The 22,623-nt window shown below is 40.6% G+C and overlaps 1 protein-coding gene across 1 annotated transcript in view; it reads right to left on the reverse strand.

The window, feature by feature from the left end:
• Positions 1-22,623, reverse strand: part of LOC124722530 (glycine receptor subunit alpha-2-like) — a 424,158-nt gene that overhangs the window by 36,855 nt on the left and 364,680 nt on the right. The window contains exon 4 of the mRNA XM_047247678.1: positions 8,624-8,850. Coding sequence (XP_047103634.1) covers positions 8,624-8,850 — 227 coding nt within the window. The remainder of the gene's footprint in view (positions 1-8,623; positions 8,851-22,623) is intronic.

The raw sequence follows: 22,623 nt of genomic DNA on the forward strand, positions 1-22,623 counted from the left end.
ATGATATAATGTAGTACCATTCATAAGCAACTCATATATCAGTTTTTTATCATCACACTAAGTCACTGATTTTATTCAATATATCTTATCAGAAAGAACAGCCTTCAGAAATGTGAAATAAGTCATTGTATGCATAAGCAGAAATACGTAGCTGAGAAAAACTACATACCATAATCTGCTACAAAATATGTGTACCTGTACAAAAAAATGCAATGAGTCAACATTTTACAATCATCAGGAAATCTGTGGCTTTCCCAGATAATGCAAAATCAGTAAGGAGACACAACATAGGATCATGTATGGAATTTTGCCTCCTTAGACTTATGCATTATTGTATCTGCACTTGCTACTAACATTAGAATGTCATACTGTACAAACTATGGAGATGTAAAGAAATGAAAACAATTGCTTACAGAAGCTTTATCTCTCTAACTAAGGTTCAAAATTAAGTACTGCATTCATGCACAAAAATCTGTCAAAGAAGCCAGAAAATGTAGAGAAAAAATTGGGAATGTACCTACGTGTAACAGCAAGCAACTGAATTAGAGACACCCACCTAGCATCATGTAGCATTCCCTTTTGCCATGATCATATTGGTGATGTAATATGTCATGTAGCACCAAAGGAACTGAAAAGCCATTGCATGTGAACACTTAACTACTACCCATAAATTCCAGATAATGTTTGGAGCTGGGTCTGAGGAACTACTCATTCATCTGTACTTCAGAACTGTGGATTCCCATCATTCTTTTTCCACTGATAGAAAATTTTAAACTAGAAATTTATATTAATACTACATTGTATAGGTGAAGTTTGAGGTAAGGTGGATAATGGAAACAAAATAAATACTGGAAGGCAGAAAGCATGTTTATCTCTCTGAGGCTCTTCAGCACTGATATTATGTATAACAATCCAGCTCATTTGATTAGTGAAGCAGCTATCACACTATTGTGTCTTAGAAGCTGCATTCACAAACAGTATTTAATGTTGCAGGTAAATGTATGTTGTATATATGTTTTCTCTGTGTTCATTTGATCTTCTTGACTGCCTTGTGGTCATTATTGCAATACAAATAGGTGACATGTTATGGGATACACATTCATGAGGAATTGTTAGTTAGGTACACTGGAAAGCCAAAGAAATTGGTAAATGGTGTGACATGGACTCGACTAATGTCTGAAGTAGTGCTGGAGGGAATTGACACCATGAATCCTGCAGGGCTGTCCATAAATCCATAAAAGTCTGAGGAGGTGGAGATTTCTTCTGAACAACATGTTGCAAGACATCCCAGATATGCTTAATAATGTTCATTTCTAGAGAGTCTGGTGGCCAGCAGAAGTGTTTAAACTCAGAAAAGTGTTCCTGGTGCCACTCTGTAGCAATTCTGGATATGTGGAGTGTCATGTTATCCTGTTGGAATTTCCCAAGTCCATCGCATTGCACAATGGACATGAATGTGTGCAGCTGATCGGACAAGATGCTTATGTATGTGTCACCTGTCAAAATCATATCTAAACGTATCAGGGGTCCCATATCACACCTACTGCACAAGCCCCATTCCATTACAGAGCCTCCATCAGCTTGAACAGTCTCCTGCTGACATGCAGGGCCCATGGAGTCATGAAGTTCCATACTCATACACACCCATCCACTTGATACAATTTGAAATGAGACTCTGCCAAACAGACAACATGTTTCCAGTCATCAACAGTCCAATGCCAGTGTTGACAGTCCCAGTTGAGGTGTATAACTTTGTGCTGTGCAGTCATCAAGCATACACAAATGGGCCTTTGGCTCCAAAAGCCCATATCAATGATGTTTCATTGAATGGTTCACACGTTGACACTTGTTGATGGCCCAGCATGTAAATCTGCAGAAATTTGCGAAAGGGTTGCGCGTGTGCCACATTGAATGATTCTCTTCAGTTGTCATTGGTCCCGTTCTTGCAGGATCTTTTTCTGGGCACAGTGATGTCAGATATTTGAGATTTAGCAGATTCCTGGTATTCATGGTACACTTGTGAAATGGTCGAATGGTAAAATCCCCACTTCATCGCTACCTCGGAGGTGCTGTGTCCCATTGCTTGTGTGCCAACTATAACACCATGTTAAAACTCTCTTAAATATTGATAACCTGCCATTGCAGCAACAGTAACTGATCTAACAACTGTGCCAGACACTTGTTATTTTCTGCCTGTTTGCATCTCTCTGTATTTGAATACACATGCCTGTACCAGTTTCTTTGGCACTTCAGTATAGTTACTTACTTGTTCCATTGATCAATCTCACAGTAACCTTTATGATGTGGAATGTGTTGGGTACATAAGAAATGCACTCATAAATTGAGGGTTACTTTTACCCCTTTCTGTGCCAAAGATGTGTTAGGTAGAGCATAGTGTAAGTCTTTCTTTCTTCTGGTATTATAATCTTGAGTGTCACTGTTGTTTTTAAAGCACTACCACACCACCGGCCTACGTTGATGTTTTAAGTACCTTCTTGCTTCCCACTGTTGAAGAGCCATTCAGGGATGGCGACTGCATCTTTCAACATGATCGAGCACCTGTTCATAATGCATGGTCTGTGGCAGAGTGGTTACACTACAATAACATCCCTGTAATGGACTGGCCTGCACAGAGTCCTGACCTGAATCCTGTAGAACACCTTTGGGATGTTTTGGAATGCCGACTTTGTGTCAGGCCTCACCTCTCCTCAGTGCAACACTCCATGAATAATGGGCTACCATTCACCAAGAAACCTTCTGGAACCTGATTAAATGTATGCCTGCAAGAGTGGAAGCTGTCATCACGGCTAAGGGTGGGCCAACACCATATTGAATTCCAGCATTACAGATGGAGGGTGCCACGAACTTGTAAGTAATTTTCGGCCATGTGTCCAGATACTTTTGATCATATAGTGTACAATACTTACATTAACAAGTCTTTAATAAAAAAATCTTGACTCCAGTCTTTGTTGTTTAATGCAAAGAAAGGCATGAAAATTTCCATCCAGACTGTTCAATTCAAATAAATGTTACATTCAGCACAACTGTCCAATTTTGACCTTAGGTCTATGTAAAGTAACCAGATGGATGTGGACTCCTTCTGACAATTAGTTTTAGGTATTTTGCATGTCCTGTGGATCATACTAATGACAACTTGCTGTGATCTATAATGTGGAACATGTTGGTATGCTTACAAATAAGATAAGTTAACATAATTTTGTATGAAGACATAAACATAAAAATAATATCACAAATGAAGCTAGTAGCAACCTCATAAACATCCTTCACAATTTTGGCATGTTCCTGTTTGTCAATACAGCAACAAGGGTAACCACAATGACTGCATTGGTAACTGACCGTGTGGCGATAGGTATGGACAAGGAAAATTGTAATGCTGCTGTGAAAAACCTTGGACAATAACAGTAAAATCAGGCATGGAAAAATTCCCTAAACTTCAAACTACAAAAGACACTGATGAGAAACTGAAGTTTTCAAGAGAACTAGCAAACTAGAGTTGGAATGAAGTGTACCACACCCATGTCAATGCAGAGAAACCAACGCCAATACAAAATTCTTTAAGTTGTCAACATAATTTGAATTTAACTTTAAAAATAAAGTTCCAAAGGTATCCACATCACTAAAAATGTCTCACAAACACATATGAGTAATAGCGGATATTAGAAGGTTCTCCCAAACTCTCAAGTACCTCAACTATGTAAAAAAGAGTTATTATGAATCAGGGTTCTTAAATTTCTAGCATAAGTACAAAATGATCTACAAGGGTGCTGATTGTCACAAAAAATAATATAATAACAAAATAATACACAATACAGAAAATAAAAGCAAAGGAATCTGGGATGTCAGTAAAAAGGAAGCAGGGGGAGAGAAACAAAAGCATAATAGCATACTGTTAATAAAGGTAGAAGTAAAAGATCCATATGACCAAGCAAACTATGTATATCATACTTGTTCAACTACTGCAGAGAGACAAAAAAAAATCCCAAACAAATATGACACCTGTGAATAATTATCTACAATGTACAATGATGATGTTATCAATGACAGAGCATGAACTGATTAAATCGTGCAAAATCTAAAAATTAAAAAGTCATTAGGCTTAGATGAAGTACCAAGATGTGTGCCAAAACAATACATGCAGAGTAGACAGGCTCTCTTAATTATCATAATAAAATAGTGATTTACATCAGGGAATTTTGCATAATATTTAAAATAGGAAAGAGTTGTTCTTCTGCTAAAGAAATGTAATGCAGAAAATATATAAAACCACTGACCAATTTCATCTTTCCCAAAGTAATAGAATAATTTATGAAAGGTTAATGAGTTCCTTGAGTAAATTCAACCTTCTAAGTGAATCACAGTTTGGGTCCTGAAGTGGAAGAAGTTCAGACTCAGCTATAGCAGAATTCATGAAAGTGGTATCTGATAATCTTGGCAAGGATGAGTGTATCATAGGATTTTCTTCATATTTTCACGGTGGAGAAATGCACAAAATATGAACTGAAGAGAAACAGCCACAAGAATAATTACTAAAAGTAGTAATTAATTTCATTGCAAAGATCAGTTCCAAAAAAATGGGGGTTGTAATTGCACCACATGAGCACATTTATTAATCAGTTAAGTACATCAAAAATAACATTACTAATTGCTGCACAAACAGCTCTATCTGTGACTATTGAACAAGATATGGACTGAACTTATATCTACCAAGAAAGAATAAACATAAAAGTCAAAGTAGTATTTTCTATCAGGGAATAAAATTATGCAGTAAATTGCCCACAGAGATCAAAGAGATTATTAAAATGAATTTATTTAAAAAGAAAGTTAAAAATATCAGTTAAGCTCTACATCCTATAGACTGAAGGACTACTTAGATCATTATGTGTGATGGTACAGTACGAGAAAATGTAACACAAATAATAATAATAATAATAATAATAATAATAATAATAATAATAATAATAATAATAATAATGCAATTATCATTTCACATAACACTTTCACACTGTGTACTTGTTCCTGGAAAACCATAACCCCAAAGTGCTACATATAATACCAACACCTTATCCTCTCTCTGAGATCAACATCTCAGTCATTATAGAGGAATGCTAAACTCAGTTTATCAGGTTATCAAATGGGAAGTTGCAGTGCACAAATTGGAAACCAAACATTGTCACTGTAGCCCTAATATCAGATGACAGTGTGTGAAGTGCTACATTATAAAACAATATGTGTAGTGTGTCCTGTGACTAGTAGTGAGAAACAAATGAACAGCGGAGCACTACCCTCTTACATTATTAAACAACTTCTTTGAAAAACTAGGGTTAAACCAAATGATATAACACTCTGTTAAACAGTCTGACCTTGTATTTGGAAGAATGGAGGCTACAACTGCCATCTGATTTAGGTTCCATTATTTCCATAAATTACTTCAAGTGAATGCTAGGAAGGTTCCTATTATAAGGTGGCAGCCAACTATCTGTTCCATCCTTGTCAAACTACAGTTTTAAGTATGAAAATGCCAGCATATATAAAATATGTTATTTTTATTTTCCTTGATTTTAGTACTATGATATGTCTGATATCTTTGAAAAAGTGATTGACAGATGAATGAAACTACTACTACTGCAACTACTACTACTGTTGTTGCTGCTACCACTACTGTCACTACTATGTTCACCCTTGGTATTATTATTATTATTATTATTATTATTATTACACTAGCTCATCAAAAGTATCCAGACAGCTCTGTGTAATGTTGAATCGACCACTGGATGTCACAAGAGGTGGACTCATCAGAATAAAAGGGGGCAGAAAGTATTGCGTCATCAGTGGAGAAGCAGTAACAGTGGAATGGGTCAGTCACAAGAGCTCAGTGACTTACAATGTGGACTATTCACTGAAAGTCACCTAAGTGAGAAATCCGTTAAGGATATATTGACCCTTCTAAAGTCATCTGTCAGTGATGTGATTGAGAAGTGGAAATGCAAAGGAACAATCACAGCTAAACCAAGACCAGACAGACTTCATGTGCTGATGAACAGGGACTGTTGAGCATTTCAGAGAGTGAATGTACAAAATCACATGAAACCTATGGAAGGAAACACTCATAAGTTCCAGAGTGCTAACAGCAGCAAGCTAGTACAATGACTGTGCTTAGGGAGCTACACAGAATGTGGTACTGTGGTTGAGCAGCTCCTCATAAGCCAAACATTTCTACAGTCAAAGATAAGCAGAGCTTGAGGTATTGTGAAGACTGATGCCAGTGGACAGTGAGTGAGTGGAATACTTGATTTGGAGTGAAGAACCACACTATACTCTGTGGCAATTTGATGTAAGAGTTTGATTTTGAAAAATGCCTGGAGAACGTTATGTGCCAATAGTGAAGTATGGAGGAGATTTTTTTCTGGCAACAGGGTGTTTCTTGTGTGTGCATGTGGTCCTTTTACTGTGCTTAAGAAAATGTTAAATGAAGAAGGATATGAACATATTTTACAGCATTGTGCATTGCGTACAGAAAATGAACAGTCTGCAGATAATGATCGTATCAGCATGAATGTTTACCCAGTCATAAAGCTGCATCTGTGAGGCAATGGGTTTTGGACAATCATATACCTGAAATGGACTGGCCTGCCCAACGTCCTAGCCTGAAGCCAGTGAAACACATTTGGGATTAGAATGTTGACTTCACTCCAGCCACACCATCTAGCATCACTATCTTCCCCACCTTTGGCTCCTGGGGAAGAATGGGCTGCCATTTCCCCACAGACATTTAGATATCTCACTGAAAGTGTCCCCAGAAAAGCTCAAACCATTGCAAAGAAGGAGGTTGCACACAATCCTTATTAATGTCTGCTAATATGTGTCTGGATACTTTGGATCAGGTGGTGTATTATTATTTGGTAACTGTAGTCCAACTGCCTACATACTACCTACTCAGAAATTCATCTGTCAGTTAAGAGGAGTTTTCAAGCAGAAATGATTTCAGTTTGTTTTTAAAATTTTCATTATCTGCCAGCACCTTTAATTCACAAGAACGAATGTCAAATCTTTTATGGCTGCAGACTTCTCTCATTTCTGTGCAAGAGTCACATTACACTGCAGATAGTGAAGCATATTTTTGTTCCCAATGTTATATTTATGAATGCCACTGTTATTTTGAAACTACGCCTTTGTTTTAATAGGCAGATGTGTAAATAATCTCATGTTATGTTTCTTTATCATATACATAAGTGGACACAAACTTGAAAAAAATATTGTGAAACCCGTATTTTATGTTTTTGTGTGGTCCAGACTTTAAAAACGCAAAACAGAGGAAAATGCAGAATTGAGCAAATTGTTAAAACCCCCTCAAAACACAAGCAAAAACACATATAATTGGCATATATGATCAAAAGTAGCAATACTCTCCAACACTTTGGATAAAATTTATCTAAGTGAAGGAAATTTAATGTACAATACAATGTTTATACAATAATTTGTGGTAATGAATTTCATCAATTTTTAAGAAATCACAGATGTGTAACAGCAAGTGTATGTAGTAGTTGGAACTGTATCATGTCAGATCACAAAAGTCTTTAAAATGTGCTATCTCAAAACCTTTGTTCTATTTCCATGTGAGATATTTGTCATAGCATATCAATTGCATGAAAAGTATATTTTCAGTACTTCACAAAATGCTTTCACCCCTACCTACACTCCTGTCATTGAAGAGTCACTCCCCTTCTCCACATATCCAGTAGGCGAATTCATATTACGTGTGTTGGTGTGGTGTGGTGTGGTGTGGTGGCTGCACTGGCAAGTCACTAGCCAATAAGAGTGACATTTCCTTGATTATGACCAAGCATATTCTTGAAGATTCGGTGTATGAATGTAGAAGGTTGATAATTGATGTTGTTGGTGAATACAGCACATCAAAAATACATTCAAAAACCTCAGTTACAAGTGGCACAAGAAAAGGCAGTGACTGGACGCCTTTGTCATGTATTTCCTTGGTCTGGAACACTTCACGTCAACTGTCTTGTTTTTCCATTACCACTGCAACCTAACTGTAGTTGTACATAATTGTGTGGTGAAGCTAAATTTTGGAGTTTCAATGGCAAAATTGATTGTCGATTACTTCAGTATTTCCTCTCTACAATGGTCTAAAATAATCCCTTAACTCTGCCACTACCCATGGTGCAAACCATTTGCCTTTTCTGACACTTATAACTCGTTTAGTCACATCAAATTTAAATAGGAAGAAAACAGTGTGAAGTCAAGTGAGATGTCGAGTATGAAATTAGAATTGTGTTAAACCTTACCAGTAAGAAATGTAAAATTGGGTAATTTTTAACACTGTTCTTTCGGTTTTTTCACAGGGGCTATGAACTTATGGTGTGGAATTGCAAAAAATGTAAAATTAGAGGACATAAAATATAAGTTTCAATGCAGTTTATAATTATGTATGCAGCCTTAGTCAGAGTCTAGTCATATGTGAGTCTCAGAAATATACCTGTAAAACTCTGTGGATTGGTCAGTGAGAGAAAGGTCAATTTGGACAGAAGGTGTCAATGCTAACATACATATATTTGTTTACAATAATTAAATGTTGTGGATAACATACTTGGACATATACAGTAGAGTCTTGTCATGATATAGCCATAAATAATGGTTTGGAATACTCATTTCATGGAATGTGACTTTTTTGGCATTCTTGAAGAAACAATCTGGTCTCCAAATGTCATGAAGCCACTCAACATCCAGTATTCTATATTCTTCACTCATATACTCAGGTAGGCGGAGCCGGGGGTCTCTCCAGCTTTGTGCTAAGAAAATGTCTGCCACGTATGTCTGAAACACAAAAAAGTATTTGGTAACATAATCAAGGTCAACTAAGTGTAACCTAAAGACTATCAACAATGCACATATTCTCAATTATCACCATTTTCCTATTATGTTCAGCCATGATTATCAATTAAAAGAAGAGAAAGACCGCAATTTTGATTATAAATTATGGAAATATAGATTTATAAAGGAGAACAAAATAAATTTACTGTGATGGTGTCCAGATACATAGAAGTCCTACACTATGTTACTGAGGTCACTGTTATGATTTCCTGGAATACCATATCATTGTCTTACAAATACCAGAGGAAGCTGAGCAGGCTATTTAGTCTCAGTAAATAAAAATTATAGTCTGTGGAGAGATGATTCGTATTCCTGCAACATGGAGGACACAACAAATGGGGCATTGTCACAATCAGATGGGAATACAAGATCACCTCTAATGAGATGGTATCAAAAGATTGTTGATCACTAATCTTCCTTATGGGCGGGGGATGAAATTGATCATGGCCAATTAAGAGGCATGTTAGTGTTTGACTGGAGGCACAGAAAAGTTAAATCATAAGAGCATGGTCGTGGGCTGTTAATATGAGCTATTGCTTTTACCACTATATTACACCTTTTGAGAATTACGAATAAGGTCACATTACAAGTGATAATGTATTAGATGTTAAAAAATCTGTGGTAGCCATAGAGGTGCTTGATGGATGTATATTTTATTTTTTCTTCATTATAACAAATTGTCATTTTTAAGACCCTGGTAGACCATCAAATGAAACTAGCACTGTGCAATGGCTAAATATTCATAACATACAAGTGTATGAAAATGTTTATTCTGCCTGACACATGAGTATGAGGTAGTCTGCATGTAAGTGAAAACATTATAGACACAAATCAGTGTATCAGACTTTTGTGTATTCTATCAAAATTGCAACTGTGAACTTCAGTTAAGAGTTTCTAGAAAACAGAACATAGTGTGTCATTCTGAATGGAGAGAAGTCTTCAGACATAAAAGTAACTTCAAACGTGCTCCAGGGCAGTATTATAGGACCATTAGTTTTCACTTCAAAGTTTGCTATTGTGAGTGTAATTGATATGGATCAATTCTTGCAAGGATGTGACTATAGTAATCATAGGCTACATCCAAACGAAATAGGGAAGTTCAGACTAAGTAACAGCATTGTAACAAAAATAGAAACATGTGGAAACAGGATGAAATAATAAAAACACCTACAACTAGCTATGCCAGGCAAGTCTCTCTTTGTGTTGCAGAAGCCACTCCATACCAGATTATCAAGGAAAGTAATATGAGTGCAAGGGATACATGTATATCAGTGTGTCAGGCTAACATTGCTAAATCTATAGAAAACTCCTCGCTTCTTCAAAAGCTGTGGACATCAGTGCTATATTACATTTCATTAAAAGGATCTCAAGGCCTTTCTGCTGCTGCATCCCAAGTAGAAAACTGCACCACTGCTCTTCAAGTTTCAATGAGAGCAAGATGAGTTCCAAAGAGAAGGAATGGTCTTTTATGGCTGGCACTTTCACAATCATAGCATCATCATCAAATAGACAAACCTCCAACTGTGACGTAGACCCCTATATAAACAACACATCTCTAAGTGAAACAGTGAAATATTATATATGTATGGTGTATGTCAGGACAGTGAAGTGTACTGCAATTTACACAGACATACAAAAAGAGAAGAAAAAGAGACACCATGTAGGATGATACATCTGAATGTGCAGTATGTTACAGGTATTAGTAAATGAGCACTTGCCACATTTGTTAGTATTAAAGGAACATGGTCTGAAATGTAACGAAATTAGCTACGGTAAAGTAGATAGTTATTTATTGGCGGACAGTTATCATATAACTCAGCATAAATGTGATGGTGTGGCAGTCTTTGTCAATGAACATATTCAGCATAAGAAGCTTGGCCTTATTGAGTGATAGGTTGAAGAGGAACATTAGAAGTGAGTGATATTGTAATCTAATGGAAAAAGCATGGAGTCAATGTGGTAAAATACAAAGTAATAAAATATATATTCCACCTCATGCAGATGTAATCAGTCTTATCTACAGTTTCAATAGCATAATTAGACAAACTGGGTCCAATGACCATACTGTTCTTGGAGACCGTAATATTGATGCAAACTCCAGCAACATGGCTAATATGAAACTTGCAGACATATTGTTGAAGACACTGTTAAGTATAGTAAAATAGACATTTGTTACTCAGGCCACCTTGCACATTAGACAGAATAAGAAAATCAGGTCCTAAACGAATAACAAAAACTTTTGAAAAGAAATGAGCTTTACATAATAATGATGTCAACGCTTTTAAAACTAAACTAGCTGAGAAGAGATGGGTTATAATCTGCCACATGGAAGGATCAAACAACAAATGGGATGAGTTTTACTCCATTCTACTGAGACACTTTGGCTCATGCTGTCCTATTTAAAAAATGCAAATAGGGTCAACACATGTTCAGAGAGGAAAAATAGCAAACTCAGACTTCCAGCCAACCTTCTTAAACCTAGGCAGAATATTCATGACCTAGACTGCATATTTTCGAATAAAAATATAACATAGCTAAAATAAACCTTTGAAGCTGAACTTTCAAATCTTAGAAAGCAAGTCCATGGTAATGAAATACCACAGTCCACTAATGTAAACAAAGCTTTCTGGAAATTGATCAATAAGTATCAAAAAACCTCCACAGCTGGGGATACCAAATAATTAAGCATTATACAAGATGGTAGTATTATAAAAGGCCCATAAGCAATATATAACTTTTTTAATAAAAAATTCATATCATCAACAGAAAATCATTATGGACTATAGTCTATAGACATGCACTGAGAGATACCGAATTTGTTGATTTTCAATTTTATGATGTTAATGAAAATGAAATAAGCAAGATAATCTTCATATTAAACAAAGAAAACTCAGCTGGATGAGGTGGTATGTGAAGTGCTGTAGCTAAAAAATGCATTAAATAAATAGTTAAACGATGAACCTACCTTGTAAACTGCAGCATTATGAAAAATTTTTATCCTAGCAGTCTAAAAATAACCATTGTTAAACCATTGCATAAGAAGATCCCTAGCTTTAGTAAGGTTTTGGAAATGGTTATCCTTTCTCAGCTCATTTTACAAAAAAGAAAAAAAATTCTTAACAGAAACACAACCTGGCTTTACAAAAGATCGCTGCACAACAACTGCAGTTACTCAATTTCTCCGTAAAGTATACACAGTCCTAGACAAAGGAATGAAGACAATGGGCATATTTTTGGATCTTTCCAAAGCCTTTGACTCAGTCGATCATGGGCTCCTCATTAATAAATTGAAGTCATACAATAACAAAGACTCATCTATGCATGTCCACATACTTAACAAATCATGAGCAACATATTAAATTTTCATGCAAAATAGCTAATAAAGTCATAGATTCCCATTTTTCTAGAGATAAAGTAGTCCAGAGGATGCCATACGGATCAATCCCTTCCTCTTCTTTATGCCAATTACATGACACAGCCCTTCAACTTACATCTAGTAAGCTATGCTGATGACACCTCCCTCTTATTTTATGAGAGCGTTGCAGTCAACTGCAACTAAGGGTGCAATGGAAGTAGCCACGTATTTTCTACACCAAGGTCTAAACACAGTGCATCAGTAAATCCCAACTACTTACATTTAAGGGGGCAAACCACATTAGGAAGTTCAAAAATTTCCGATTTTTTTATTGTATAAATCGTTAGCTTAACTATACAAGAATACGCTGTCAAAATTTCAAAGCGAAATTCGCATTCGTTTAGATTTTATGAGCATAGAACCGAGTGCACATCGGGTACCAGTACAGGTTCGAGTGCAGATGGGGTGGGGCACTACCTCAGGTGGGCTTGACCGCAACCTCACAGTCGATTTGTATACTAACGTAGCCTGGAAATGGTTTTCTTTTTAAATAAAGGTACAGAAGGTACTGGAAGCATCAACACAAGGGATTATTTCGGTTATATTACGTTAGAGCGCCGTTGTACCTTACTTGGAGTCAGTTCTGAGTCAGCCTTCTACGAGTGTGTTTGTAATTGAGACTGAGAAATGCCTTCGCATCCGAAAGGCGACCATGAGTCTAAAGAACGCCGCCGTAAGCCGTGTAAAAGATAGGAAGGTTGGAGAGCTCGGAAAGCATTGCTGCAAGCGCAAAACGAAGCCTATGAGGAAGAAGAAGGATGATTATATGGTGTTGGAATCGCAGATTAATCGGTAAGAATTTTACATTACTATTAACTTCCTTGAATTTCTAGCTTCCGAGAATTTATTTTTCAAACGTATTTATCTCGAAATGACTTTAGTCGCATTTGCGTGGAGTCTTAACTCAAAAAGCTTAGAACCGATTATTAAGAAAATTGATAGTTTGATTCTTTATAAAATTACGAAGTATGTGAACCAATTTGTGAGACGAAAACATGATTTTAAGGCTATTTTTCTCTGCATAATTAAGAACAGTCAGTGTAAGAGTTTTCCATCAATCCAGAGACTCTTCAGCAGTCACACATAATGATCCACTCTTGAGACGGGTTTGCCAGTTCGTACAAACCGGCTAGCTGTAGTATTTCTTTTGGCAGCCTCCTCGAAACTTCATTGTTTCTTTTTACGACGCCATACCCTTCATCTTTTCAAAGGTGTCCTATTATTGAATCAAGATGACGGTTTGTGTTTAGAGATGATTCCAGAGGTTGTGTGCTACCATATACTGCGACTCCTAGATCAGATCCACTGGGGAATTTCCAGAATAAAGAATCTGGCCCAGTGACATGTGTACTCGCCATGAGTCGATGAGGATATTGCACACATGAGTCAGCAATGCCGAGCTCATCATATACAGGAACCTACACTAGCCCAAGTCTACCGGCCATGGCCTACACATACTGTACTGTGGGATCGGGCACATGTGAACTTTGTGGGTCCATTCAATGGGGCCATGTGTATTCTCATATATGATCAGAATTCAACAGATCACGAAGGATAGTACCACTAAAAAAGTGGCCAGTGCTTTTCGTATTCAAAGGGCCCTACAATCTCTGGTCACCAATAATGGATGGCAGCTTGCTTCCACTGGTTTCCAATGTCTGAACTTCTTGCGTGTACATTTAAATGCAGGTGGAAAAACAGTTGGTATCTACACCAATCGATTATGCACTGTTTTCCTTTTCTATGCTCTTACCAGGCTGACACTGATCCAAGACTAAAACTCAGTAGAATCTTGCACATACAGCCTCAGTGTTCCTTGTTAGAGCTCTTGCAGTACAAGAAGAAGAAGCTGCATCTATCAAGGTGGGTTTCCCTGCCTGGGCATGCATTTCAGATATATCCCTAGTTGTATGTGTCGCTCTGTCACTGCCCAGCAAGGCTGCCAGCTTGACCAGTGTGCCACACTTCGAGGCATCCTTTATTGGCCAAGAACCAGCTCTGTTTGTGTCATCTAGCGCACACTCAGCCTCTGGAACTGCCACACCAGTGTGGGCAGCTCACCTCAACCACCGCATGCACCAGCAACAGTGGATGTGGGGCCTGGTTCCATGATGGCATCCCAAGAGGCGGGCACCTGGCATTCCCGGTTATGCGGCTGTTGTCCATGACCCCTACATATCTGGACCTCGACAATATGGTGGAGGGCCCCTATTAAGCACCCAGTGTGATGTCGAACCCACGGTCTTTTCCAGAATCAGCAGCAAGCAGCAAGTCTGAATCACCATCGCCTACTGCCTCTACATTTCTGGACCATGGAGCAGCTCCTGCACCACTGGCAGCATTCAGAGCTGCACCCCAGCCTTTGCAGCAGGCTGCAGCTCACCCACCTCGTCCTTTCCCGAAATGGCCAGGTCGTTTTCGGCCTTAGGGGCCGATTCAAGGGAGGAAGGATCTTGTAATCCCACTGGACATATTGAGGGATATATATATATTTCAGCAACACCTTCCGGAAGTCAAGGAAAACAGCATCTACATTGGCACCGGTATTTACTGTTTTCTGGGTATTGTGGACGAACAGAGTGAGCTGGGTTTCACACGACAATTGTGTTCGAAACCCATGTCGATTCCTACAGAGATTTTCTGTCTCCAGAAATGTCATAATACGCGAACATAAAACATGTTCCAGAATTCTAAAACAGACCATCATCAAGTATGCAGGTATACAGTTTTGCGAATTTGTTCGATGGTCCTTCTTGAAAACTGGAATGGCGTGTGCTCTTTTCCAATAATCAGGAACACTTCGCTCCACTAGAGGTCTATGTTACACTGCTGCTACACAAGGGGCAAGTTATGTCGAATACTCTGTGTGGAGTCAAACTAGTATATCGCCTTTCCTCTGTTGAACGATTTCCGTTCCTTTTCTATCCCATGGTCACTTATTTCAATATCAACCATTTTGTCATTCGTGCGACAATTCAGAGGAGGTATTACATTGGGATCTTCGTGTGTGAAATAGATTTGGAAAAATATGTTTAGTATTTCGACATTTTCTGTGCCATTCTTCGTTTTAGTGCCAATATGATCACTGAACATCTGGACAGATGGCTTCGATCCGTTTACTGATTTAACGCAAGACCGTAACTTCTTACGTTTTTCTGTCACGTTGGTAGACAGAGTGTTACTTTCGAATGCGTTGAACACTTCACGCGTGGTTCTACTTACACTAATTTTTGCTTCGTTTGATTTTTGTTTATCTGTGAGGCTTTGGCTGCATTTAAATTTGCAGTGAAGCTCTCTTTACTTTCGTAACCACTTCCTAACGAGCATGTCCAGCCACAGCGGGTTTTTTTATATCCCTCACAACTTTGCTCTGCTCATAACCTGTCTAAAGCGTACTGTACAAACTCTTGATCTTTGTCCATTGATATTCAACATTGTTAGTGCTGGAGGTGAAAGTTTCATGCTGACCACTCAGGTAATCTGAAACCTGTTTCTTGTCACATTTGCTAAGCAGAAAGATCTTCCTATCTTTCTCTGTAATCATATTGGTAGCCGTATTCACTGATGCTGTAACGGCCTTCTGATCACTGATTCCCTGTACTACGCTGAGTCGAAAAGCTCGGGTCTGCTTGTCACCAGAAAATCTAAGATGTTACCTTGACGAGCCGGTTCTCTGATTAACCGCCCAAAGGAATTTTTGGATCAGGCATTTACAATAATTTCACGCACTGTCCTGTCCCTACTACCCGCCATAATCACTTGAGCCTTCCAGTCTGGTAAGCTGAAATCTCCACATAATACTTCATCTTTTACGCAAAATATTCTCCAAGTTTCGCCTCGAATGTCCCACCACTATTGCTCCTGAGGCAGGGGACCTGTAAAAGCATCCGGTGGCCATGTTTGATACAATTTTAACACTGATCTCCACGAAAATTTTTTCGCATTTGAAATCTGAATTAATCTCACTAGATATTATTGTATTTTTTATGGTTATAAACACGCCTTCACCACCAGCGTTCAGCCTGTTTTGTGGTATGTATTCCAGTCGGAGTTAAGAATGTCATTGCTATTAACACCTGGTTTCAGCGTGTTTCTGTCCCTAGCACTGTGTAGGCATTGTTACTGTTTATAAGCGAGGCTGATTCTACGACCCTTCCATAGACGCTCCTGCAGTTAACTAAAACTATATTAACACTGTCTTTCTACGAACTGCTTTGGCCCTGTCTGGAATCAGAACACATCTTATCGGATCTGCGAAGAGATTTCTGTGTCCTGAAAACCCACACATGCCCACCACTCGTACCCCATTACCCTAGAAGTCTCTTCCTGCGTGCGTTGCACGCCTCACCTATTAAGGAGATTGGGGGGGGGGGGGGGGACGGGGGGGTCCTACAGTTTTCCACCCAATAGCGGAGATCGAGAAACCGCGTCGAAGGTCGTCACAACATAGTCTGAGCCTCTGGTTTGAATCGTCCACTCGGCTCCAAAAAATCGGACCGCGATCGGTTCTGGGAATGATGCTGCTAAACGATAGCTGTGCATTCACCCAATGGGCGAGGCTAGCTGTCTTCACCAAAGCAGCCTGCTGCCTGCAGGAACCGCGGATTCCCCACGTGGTAGAAGTCATTCGTGCCTACATGAGCCACAGTTTGTAGCCAGGTGAACCCAGTGTGCTCAATCGCTGCCAGCAGATCCTCCTCCACATTTCGAACGAGACCCCCTCCAGCAAGCAAACGGAGTGAACATGGTCTTCTATCTCGACCTGCCCACTATTTCCCAGAGGGCCTCCGTCACCTACCTAACACTGGAACTCCCAACGACAAGCAATCCCGCCCTATGACTTGTCCGGACTTCTCAGAAGATCAACCACAGTCCCAACAGGCGAGGCGTAATGTGCTGGTGCAGATGTACATTTAGCAGTAGGCAATCCCTCAAACTAATTTCTGAGATGTAAGGAGACAGCCGTGCAGTCTGTACCCACTTTCACCTCCCGGCCAGACATTCGCGACTTCACCCCTCGGTGGCCAGTCACAATCTGTAAAGTGTCGACCAGCTGGGATGTGCGAATCGGAAGGCGCAACTGCATCAGGGATCCCAGGCGACATTATAGGCTCCGAAGCTGCCAAAGTATTCGTCTCGGTTGCCCCAACGCCAGCGCAGTACAGGGTATCAGTCTGAAGCCTGTCGACTGTGACCAACACATCTTCCAATTGTTTATGGACAGTGGCCAGTTCTCTGACAGATGCAGTCCCGATCCATCTTTAATCAATTTTTGTATTTACCACACGTAATGTTACACTAACCCAAGAAGTCGACAGGCGCAGCTTTCACTTCCACAGAGCAGTGTAAGCCGTACAAATGGTTTGCGAAGGATTTTATGACACCTGTATTCATATGTTTGCTGGTTAAAATGTTTTCCTTAGTCACAACTACCTATTTCGTCAGCGCAGTCCTCCTCTTCATTTCCATTAAGCATCTATTGTCCTCTGTGATTATACTACCGAGATAACAAAATTGTTCCACCTGAACAGTTCTGACGTCATCAATTTTATACTTGTTGTAATCTCGTCCATATTTTCCTGCACTATCATTACTTTTGTTTTCCGTTGGTTCACTTTTCATTTCCATAGTTTAAGAGTGTCTGATACGACTTGCAGCGTCCTGTTCATTTCTTTTTCAGAGTCTGTGGCTAATACGATGTCATCAGCAATTATGATACAGTGCTTTCTCCTTCACGATCTAAATACCTTGCTCAATGAACCCATTAAATAAATACGGAGATAGGATACATCCTCTACCGTATTTGTGCTTTAATTCTGATACAATTGATTAAGAATTCTTTTATGCTTCCAGTACAGCCATCTAGCTGTACAGAGTTGCTCCATGTTAACATTGTCAAAAGCTTTTTCTATGTTAATGATTGATCAATCGATATAATTATGCATACGTCCGGCGAAGTCGCTAAGTGCGGCTCGGAAAGATACATGCACCGGTGCCAGGTCACTTGCAAAACAATTCCACAAAACCTGGGTCATTTCTTTGCTGTAATTCACTAAACTCGTCAACATTTTCAAAACCCTCAGTCACATTTATGTCGTCTGGTTGAGAAGGTGTAGAGATTTAAGAGCTAACCCGGAACTCCACGGTCTCACTTGTCAACCAGACGATGTTAACAGCAAGCTCTCCAATTTAGCTATTAACGACGACCCTGCGGTACGTGGTTTCCTCGTGGCTATCTAAGTTTCACCGTTCAACCGACAGATGTGTTTTCAGTGAACGAACTGACGGCGTATGAATGCACCGAAAGTATGGTTAGCATCCGATAGCTTCCCAGCCGAGGCTACAAACAGCGTTTTCCTGCTCTAACGTGTTAATTTTTCAAAAAAACTCCAGAGAACTGTGCTGGCCCAGGGAATCTACCTCCAGAAGTCTTCCGTTTTGTGTATTTCCACAAGAGTCAGCAACTTCAGCAACTACTACTCTCCGTGATTTTACTGTAAATATGTTTTGCTTAACAAATTCCATATTCTTCAAAAAGCTGACTTACAACGGCATCACTTATGATTTTCTGTCTTTCTGTGTAATTTGTCTCGTCTCGGAATTGCACAGGTGTTATTCTCACCCGATTTATTTATTTTTTTATTTTATTTTATTTTATTTTATTTTATTTTTTTTTTTTTTTTGAGGGGTGACGGGTGGAATTACGGAATTTTTATTTTACTGAATCGATTAGAAAGTTTAACAGAGGTAAGGATAGAACGTAGTTAATGATATGTAAGTCAATGACAAACAAATATTAGTTTAGACGGAGCAACTTTCAAAAACAGTACGTAAACAGGAAGCCTGACACATACACTACTGGCCATTAAAATAGCTTCACCACGAAGATGACGTGCTACAGACGCGAAATGTAACCGACAGGAAGAATATGCTGTGATATGCAAATGATAAGCTTTTCAGAGCATTCACACAAGGTTGGCGCCGGTGGCGACACCTACAACGTGCTGACATGAGGAAAGTTTCCAACCGATTTCTCATACACAAACAGCAGTTGTGATGCCTCGTGTAAGGAGGAGAAATGCGTACCATCACGTTTCCGACTTTGATAAAGGTCGGATTGTAGCCTATCGCGATTGCGGTTTATCGTATCGCGACATTGCTGCTCGCGTTGGTCGAGATCCAATGACTTAGCAAAATATGGAATCGGTGGGTTCAGGAGGGTAATACGGAACGCCGTGCTGGATCCCAACGGCCTCGTATCACTAGTAGTCGAGATGACAGGCATCTTATCCGCATGGCTGTAACGGATCGTGCAGCCACGTCTCGATCCCTGAGTCAACGGATGGGGACGTTTGCAAGACAACACCAATCTGCACGAACAGTTCGACGACGTTTGCAGCAGCATGGGCTATCAGCTCGGAGACCATGGCTGTGGTTACCATTGACGCTGCATCACAGGCAGGAGTTCCTGCGATGGTGTACTCAACGACGAACCTGGGTGCACAAATGGCAAAACTCATTTTTCGGATGAATCCAGGTTCTGTTTACAGCATCATGATGGTCGCATCCGTGATTGGCGACATCGCGGTGAACACACATTGGAAGCGTGTATTCGTCATCGCCATACTGGCGTATCACCCGGCGTGATGGTATGGGGTGTCATTGGTTACACGTCTCGGCCACCTCTTGTTCGCATTGACGGCACTTTGAACACTGGATGTTACATTTAAGATGTGTTACGATCCGTTGCTCTACCCTTCATTCGATCCCTGCGAAACTCTACATTTCAGCAGGATAATGCACGACCGCATGTTGCAGGTCCTGTACGGGCCTTTCTGGATACAGAAAATGTTCGACTGCTGCCCTGGCCAGCACATTCTCCAGATCTGTTACCAACTGAAAACGTCTGGTCAATGGTGGCCGAGCAACTGGCTCTTCACAATACGCCAGTCACTTCTCTTGATGAACTCTGTTTGATTCTGTTTGACTCAATGCCCAGGCATATGAATTCCGTTATTACGGCCATAGGTGGTTGTTCTGGGTACTGATTTCTCAGGGTCTATGCACCCAAATTGCGTGAAAATGTAATCACATGTCAGTTCTAGTATAATATATTTGTCCAATGAATACCCGTTTATCATCTGCATTTCTTCTTGGTGTAGCAACTTCAATGGCCAGTAGTGTAGCTCAAAGGAGCAAAACGTAAGTGGAGATACAAATCACGTGACCGTGGGTCACTCTAGTATCTAAATATGAAACATAACAATAGCACAGTTTATCTTTATATTCGCTGAAATCTTAAATAAGACGACAGATGATGCAATAAAAGCATACTTCGACGCTTTTAATTCTGGGATCTATCGCGCAAATGCACTGATGGAAGAGACTGATTCCCAAACCTTAGAGTGCATAAAGAACCTGCCCACAAATTTGGCCAAAATACTAACGTAACAGAAGATCTGGCAGACGATGTTTGTCATCATATTACGTAACGTTACGCAATAATAAATGTGATGGAAAGCCAGCTACAACAAAGTGAGCATTAGAAAAATGAGGATGGGAGCGATATGTGTGAAAGTATCGGATACAGTGTAGGTTCGGCTGATGAGTTCTCTCCCCAAATTAAAGTTGCACACAATGAGGAGACTGATATGATACTGCACGAAGCAGTTGTGGCGCAATGCGAACCTGAGGAAGAAAATAAGCATCACTCCTACTAGCCTATGCAGAAAGACAGGCTTGCTAGTAATTGATTTATCGCTGTGTGACAGAGAAACGTTGCCTGTTTCACCCACATTACAGCATTTACACTCCTGGAAATGGAAAAAAGAACACATTGACACCGGTGTGTCAGACCCACCATACTTGCTCCGGACACTGCGAGAGGGCTGTACAAGCAATGATCACACGCACGGCACAGCGGACACACCAGGAACCGCGGTGTTGGCCGTCGAATGGCGCTAGCTGCGCAGCATTTGTGCACCGCCGCCGTCAGTGTCAGCCAGTTTGCCGTGGCATACGGAGCTCCATCGCAGTCTTTAACACTGGTAGCATGCCGCGACAGCGTGGACGTGAACCGTATGTGCAGGTGACGGACTTTGAGCGAGGGCGTATAGTGGGCATGCGGGAGGCCGGGTGGACGTACCGCCGAATTGCTCAACACGTGGGGCGTGAGGTCTCCACAGTACATCGATGTTGTCGTCAGTGGTCGGCGGAAGGTGCACGTGCCCGTCGACCTGGGACCGGACCGCAGCGACGCACGGATGCACGCCAAGACCGTAGGATCCTACGCAGTGCCGTAGAGGACCGCACCGCCACTTCCCAGCAAATTAGGGACACTGTTGCTCCTGGGGTATCGGCGAGGACCATTCGCAACCGTCTCCATGAAGCTGGGCTACGGTCCCGCACACCGTTAGGCCGTCTTCCGCTCACGCCCCAACATCGTGCAGCCCGCCTCCAGTGGTGTCGCGACAGGCGTGAATGGAGGGACGAATGGAGACGTGTCGTCTTCAGCGATGAGAGTCACTTCTGCCTTGGTGCCAATGATGGTCGTATGCGTGTTTGGCGCCGTGCAGGTGAGCGCCACAATCAGGACTGCATACGACCGAGGCACACAGGGCAACACCCGGCATCATGGTGTGGGGAGCGATCTCCTACACTGGCCGTACACCACTGGTGATCGTCGAGGGGACACTGAATAGTGCACGGTACATCCAAACCGTCATCGAACCCATCGTTCTACCATTCCTAGACCGGCAAGGGAACTTGCTGTTCCAACAGGACAATGCACGTCCGCATGTATCCCGTGCCACCCAACGTGCTCTAGAAGGTGTAAGTGAACTACCCTGGCCAGCAAGATCTCCGGATCTGTCCCCCATGGAGCATGTTTGGGACTGGATGAAGCGTCGTCTCACGCGGTCTGCACGTCCAGCACGAACGCTGGTCCAACTGAGGCGCCAGGTGGAAATGGCATGGCAAACCGTTCCACAGGACTACATCCAGCATCTCTACGATCGTCTCCATGGGAGAATAGCAGCCTGCATTGCTGCGAAAGGTGGATATACACTGTACTAGTGCCGACATTGTGCATGCTCTGTTGCCTGTGTCTATGTGCCTGTGGTTCTGTCAGTGTGATCATGTGATGTATCTGACCCCAGGAATGTGTCAATAAAGTTTCCCCTTCCTGGGACAATGAATTCACGGTGTTCTTATTTCAATTTCCAGGAGTGTATTATTGGCATAAGATCGAGAAAGGACTGTATGTTCCTATGCGACTGGTCTCCGTGAGTGACTTCAGTGTG

Source organism: Schistocerca piceifrons, chromosome X (assembly GCF_021461385.2).
Source record: "Schistocerca piceifrons isolate TAMUIC-IGC-003096 chromosome X, iqSchPice1.1, whole genome shotgun sequence".
Lineage (NCBI taxonomy): Eukaryota > Metazoa > Arthropoda > Insecta > Orthoptera > Acrididae > Schistocerca > Schistocerca piceifrons.